Source organism: Austrofundulus limnaeus, unplaced genomic scaffold (assembly GCF_001266775.1).
Source record: "Austrofundulus limnaeus strain Quisiro unplaced genomic scaffold, Austrofundulus_limnaeus-1.0 Scaffold137, whole genome shotgun sequence".
NCBI classification, from domain to species: domain Eukaryota; kingdom Metazoa; phylum Chordata; class Actinopteri; order Cyprinodontiformes; family Rivulidae; genus Austrofundulus; species Austrofundulus limnaeus.
In genome coordinates this window covers 22457-27007 of record NW_013952539.1, presented here as the reverse complement: position 1 = coordinate 27007, position 4551 = coordinate 22457, and the positions used below count along the sequence as shown (strand labels likewise).

Here is a 4551-nt window from a genome sequence, read left to right as displayed (position 1 = left end):
TTATTACACCACAGAAACATCTGAATAAATTTTGAAACATTTCAGAGTAAGAGCGGGGCTGCGGCTCCCATGATTGTCATTCTGCAGATGAAGCTCGCCACGCGCGGACATTTCTCTGCAGCAAGCCACTCGGAGGTTTTCTCCAGCGGTTCTCAGATGTTTATTCTCTTTCACAACAAAACGGGGGACGGGAGGGCGGAGGAGGCTAACCTCCGTTTCAGGATTAATTTGCCTGGAAAATATGAAAAATAAATAAATAACCATGTCGGATTTTGATGAAATTTTCAGGGACGTTCTGTGGCTAAAATGTGTGCTGATGAGAACACGACAGTGCCTTAAGTTGCTGCTAACCTTCTACCACTCATCCATTGAGTCCCTGATAACACACTGCATCACAGTCTGGTATGGCAGAGAGACTCCAGAGAGTAGTAAAGACTGCACAGAGGATCATTGGATGTCCCCTCTCTTCCCTGATAGATATTTTCCTGCCCCCAGTAGTGTCTGGAAACATTTAAAGGAAGAAACCATATTGTTTTTACCCACCAGCTGAACAACAACCAGTTGTTTCAACAAATGGTTAAAAAATGTGCACATCATGTGGCAATATCAATGTTTACAGTATAACTGACATCATGTAATAGTACATATTTCTTACTGCCACCATGATTTTCTGTTGGTCCCACTATGTAAGTTTAGAGCTCATCTTTTCCTTGGTATCTGACAAGTATATCTCGTTGTTGATGTTCACAGCTGCTCTTATGGCAGACTTCATGGCCATCTCGATCCAGGCATGAGGGAACGCTGTGTGCTCTCCAGCAAAGTGAATCCTGACCTCAGGTCTGAAGAGCTCCTGGGCGTACTCCAGGTGTTGGTACGGGGTGAACAAGGCGAAGGCCCCCAGACTGTAAGTGTCCAGACTCCACTTCTTCACCAACACACAGGGACATAGCGAATTGATGACCATACCATGAATCTTTGACAAGTCTCTCAGATGCAGCTCCTTCAGTTCTTCATCGCTGGCCCCCAGGAAGAGGAGGGAGTCATCAAACCAGGTGTAGGAGGCCAGGATTACACTGATGGTGTAGTTTCCTGGGAAACTGTGGCTCGGATAATAGATGAAGCATGTGGGCCTTTCTCTGATGCTCTTTCCCCCTCTGATGCCATCTTTCTCCCAGAACCTTTGTCTGAAAATGAGTGTGATTTTGGTGGAGGTGTCGTAGTGGAACGCCCTCAGGGCCTCCATCTTTTGGATTGAGAGTGGAGGATTAAAGTCCATGAAAAGCGCTGCTTTACCCGTGGTTGTTACCAGGACCACGTCAGCATCTTTATGGAATAGATGTTGGTCTTTTTTGTAGCACAGAGTGACACCTTTACTTGGCTGGATGAAAAACTTAACCCTGGAGTTCAGGGAAATACAGACATTCTGAAGAACTTGAAGAAAAGCTTTAGTGAGGAGGTCCGACCCACCAGTCACTTCAAAGTACTTGTAAAGCAAAAAAACATACTTGTTAGAATATTTGTACGAATCTTATATTGTTATCTCATCTTATTAACTTGTTTGTGCTCTCAGCTCTATAATGTTTGCAGTTCGACCGAAACCAAGGCGTGCCGTGACATTTTCTATTGAAAGACTGAGAAGGAGAAGTTGTTTTCCAAGCGCTGCAACTCNGTGTCTTTGTCTGATCATTGTTTGTTAGTTGGTATGTCCATGTTTAGACTCTTGTTCAGCTCTAGCTTTCTGGTTCCTGATTTTTGTTATTTATCTGTTTTTGCCACCACGTTGGCTTTTTATTTAATAAATTTTGTTAAACTTTCTTGTCTTGCCTGCCTGCCTGCATTTGGGTTCACCCTGCCTCACAGCCATAACAAGATGTCAACATTTTCTCAGGAAAAGYTCAAAGACTTGGAGCTTCTACCTGTTAACATGAAGATAAAAATTGGTACACTAGTAGCCGAGGGTGAGCTCTATCACAAATAGTAGCCAAAATAAAAATTCCAAAATGGCTGATCTAATTCCAAGATCTAATTTCAGTTTTAGCCTGTTTTGAGGGGTTTCCAACAAATCGGTTATAGGTTGTTCTTTTTGTGGGTTTTAGCCTGTTTTGAGGTGTTTTTGGCCATGCTACACAACTTTTACATTGCTTTAGGTAGTTTTGATGGGTTTTCTGCACTCCAAGGACCCTTTTACATGGTTTTACATGGCTTTTGGCAGTTTTGAGTGGTTTCCAACCAAACTGTTATGTATTTTTTGGGCTTCAGCCTGTTTTGAGGGGTCTTTGGCCCTGCTGCATACCTTTTGCATGGTTTTTGGTCTTTCTTGTTGCTTTTGTGTAGGTTTCGGCGTTTCGGCCCTCTTAGGCCCTTATTACTTGGATTTTGTTCATTTTATTTTTCAACTTAAGGGTTCTACTTCCTCAAGGGGGCACGTGTCTTGTAAGGATTTTGGAATGTTGGGCATTTTGGAAATGAAAAATCGGGGTAATGCCAGCTCTCCTGCGGTCGCCACAAGGCCGTAGCAGCCCTCTGCTGCGAGGGCCAAACAATGCTTGCACAAATGCACTATCATACCAAATCCCAAAATTAGTTTGAAATAAGTCATTTTTTAATCTATAAAGATAAACTTTGGTTCAGCTGTAGCTGAAATCTTAAAGATATTCTAAAAGCATCTTTCAGAAAGCCACCAGAACTAAATTTAACTACAAAAATCAGCCATTACAGGAAGACATGCACATCTGGCAAGCTCCTCATAGTTTCTCCAGGATATATTCTAGTTGTAACTAATGTTCAGTTATTGAACTTAAATGAGACAGCATACAGATATGAGGTCATGAAACTGACGGACTGGTGCATGGAGAACAACCTCGCGCTAAGCATAAGGAAAACAAAGAGATCATTGTTGACTTTAGAAAGCACATCACTGAGCTGACACCTCTCCACATGAATGGTGAATGTGTAGAGAGGTTCCACAGTGCTGACCTCTTCTGGACAGACAATTCCACAGCACTCATCAAGAAGGCACTGCAGCAGCTCCACTTTCTGAGAGTCCTCAAGAGGCGTTTGTCCACAGGCTCGGTTCTCATCGGCTCCATCCCACTCCACACCAATATTTTTCCATTTTCATTGTCGGCACCCACCCTCTTTTGGCCTGGTATGTGAACCTCCTAAGAGGTACAAACTGAACACCAATCTGCTGCTAACCTTCTACCACTCATCCATTGAGTCCCTGCTAACACACTGCATCACAGTCTGGTATGGCAGAGAGACTCCAGAGAATAGTAAAGACTACACAGAGGATCATTGTGTCCCCTCTCTTCCCTGATAGATATTTCCCTGCCCCCAGTAGTGTCTGGAAATATTTAAAGGAAGAAACCATATTGTTTTACCCACCAGCTGAACAACAACCGGTTGTTTCAACAAATTGTTAAAAATGTGCACGTCCTGTGGCAATATCGATGTTTACAGTATTACTGACATCATGTAATAGTACATATTTCTTACTGCCACAATGATTTTCTGTTGGTCCCACTATGTAAGTTTAGAGCTCATCTTTTCCTTGGTATCTGACAAGTATATCTCGTCGTTGATGTTCACAGCTGCTCTGATGGCAGACTTCATGGCCATCTCGATCCAGGCATGAGGGAAGGCCGTGTGCTCTCCAGCAAAGTGAATCCTGCCCTCAGGTCTGAAGAGCTCCTGGGCATACTCCAGGTGTTGGTACTGGGTGAACAAGGCGAAGGCCCCCAGACTGAAAGTGTCCAGACTCCACTTCTTCACCAATACACAGGGACAGAGCGAATTGACGACCATACCATGAACCTTTGACAAATCTCTCAGAAGCAGCTCCTTCAGTTCTTCATCGCTGGCCCCCAGTAAGAGGAGGGAGTCATCAAACCAGGTGTAGGAGGCCAGGATTACACTGATGGTGTAGTTTCCTGGGAAACTGTGGCTCAGATAATAGATGAAGCATGTGGGCCTGCCTCTGATGCTCTTTCTCCCTTGATGCCATCTTTCTCCCAGAACCTTTGGCTGAAAATGAGAGTGATTTTGGTTGAATTGTTGTAGTGGAATGCCCTCAGGGCCTCCATCTTTTGGATTGAGAGTGGAGGATTAAAGTCCATGAAAAGGGCTGCTTTAGCCGTGGTCGTTAACAGGACCACATCAGCCTCTTTAGGAAATAGCTGTTGGTCTTTTTTGTAGCACAGAGTGACACCTTTACTTGGCTGGATGATAAACTTAACCCTGGAGTTCAGGGAAATACGGACATTCTGAAGAACTTGAAGAAAAGCTTTTGTGAGGAGGTCCGACCCACCAGTCACTCAAAGTACTTGTAAAACAAAAACATACTCAGTGTTATCACACTCGTTAAAATCTTTTGTATGCACTTTAACATATGTTTCAGGTAATATGACTACCAAAGTTTTTATTTTTCATCATGAATCTAGAGTCACGAGATTTGTTGAGTTTGAGATTCAGCCTCCTTGTCAGGTCTCACCAATAAGATTTGTTCAGATGATCTGAGGTTAGACACATTCTGCTGCTTGGATCTGCCCC

At 43.5% G+C, this 4551-nt stretch overlaps 1 protein-coding gene and 1 pseudogene across 1 annotated transcript; both read right to left on the bottom strand.

Moving 5' to 3' along the window:
• Positions 1-682: 682 nt before the first annotated feature.
• On the bottom strand, positions 683-2302 carry LOC106522793 (L-amino-acid oxidase-like). Its single transcript, XM_014015967.1, has 2 exons — positions 2294-2302; positions 683-1483 (listed from the first exon to the last, which is right to left on the bottom strand). Exons 1-2 carry the CDS (start codon positions 2300-2302, stop codon positions 683-685), a joined length of 810 nt encoding a protein of 269 aa, XP_013871421.1.
• Positions 2303-3525: 1223 nt separating this feature from the next.
• On the bottom strand, positions 3526-4315 carry LOC106522792 (L-amino-acid oxidase-like; annotated as a pseudogene).
• Between the last annotated feature and the right edge of the window lie 236 nt (positions 4316-4551).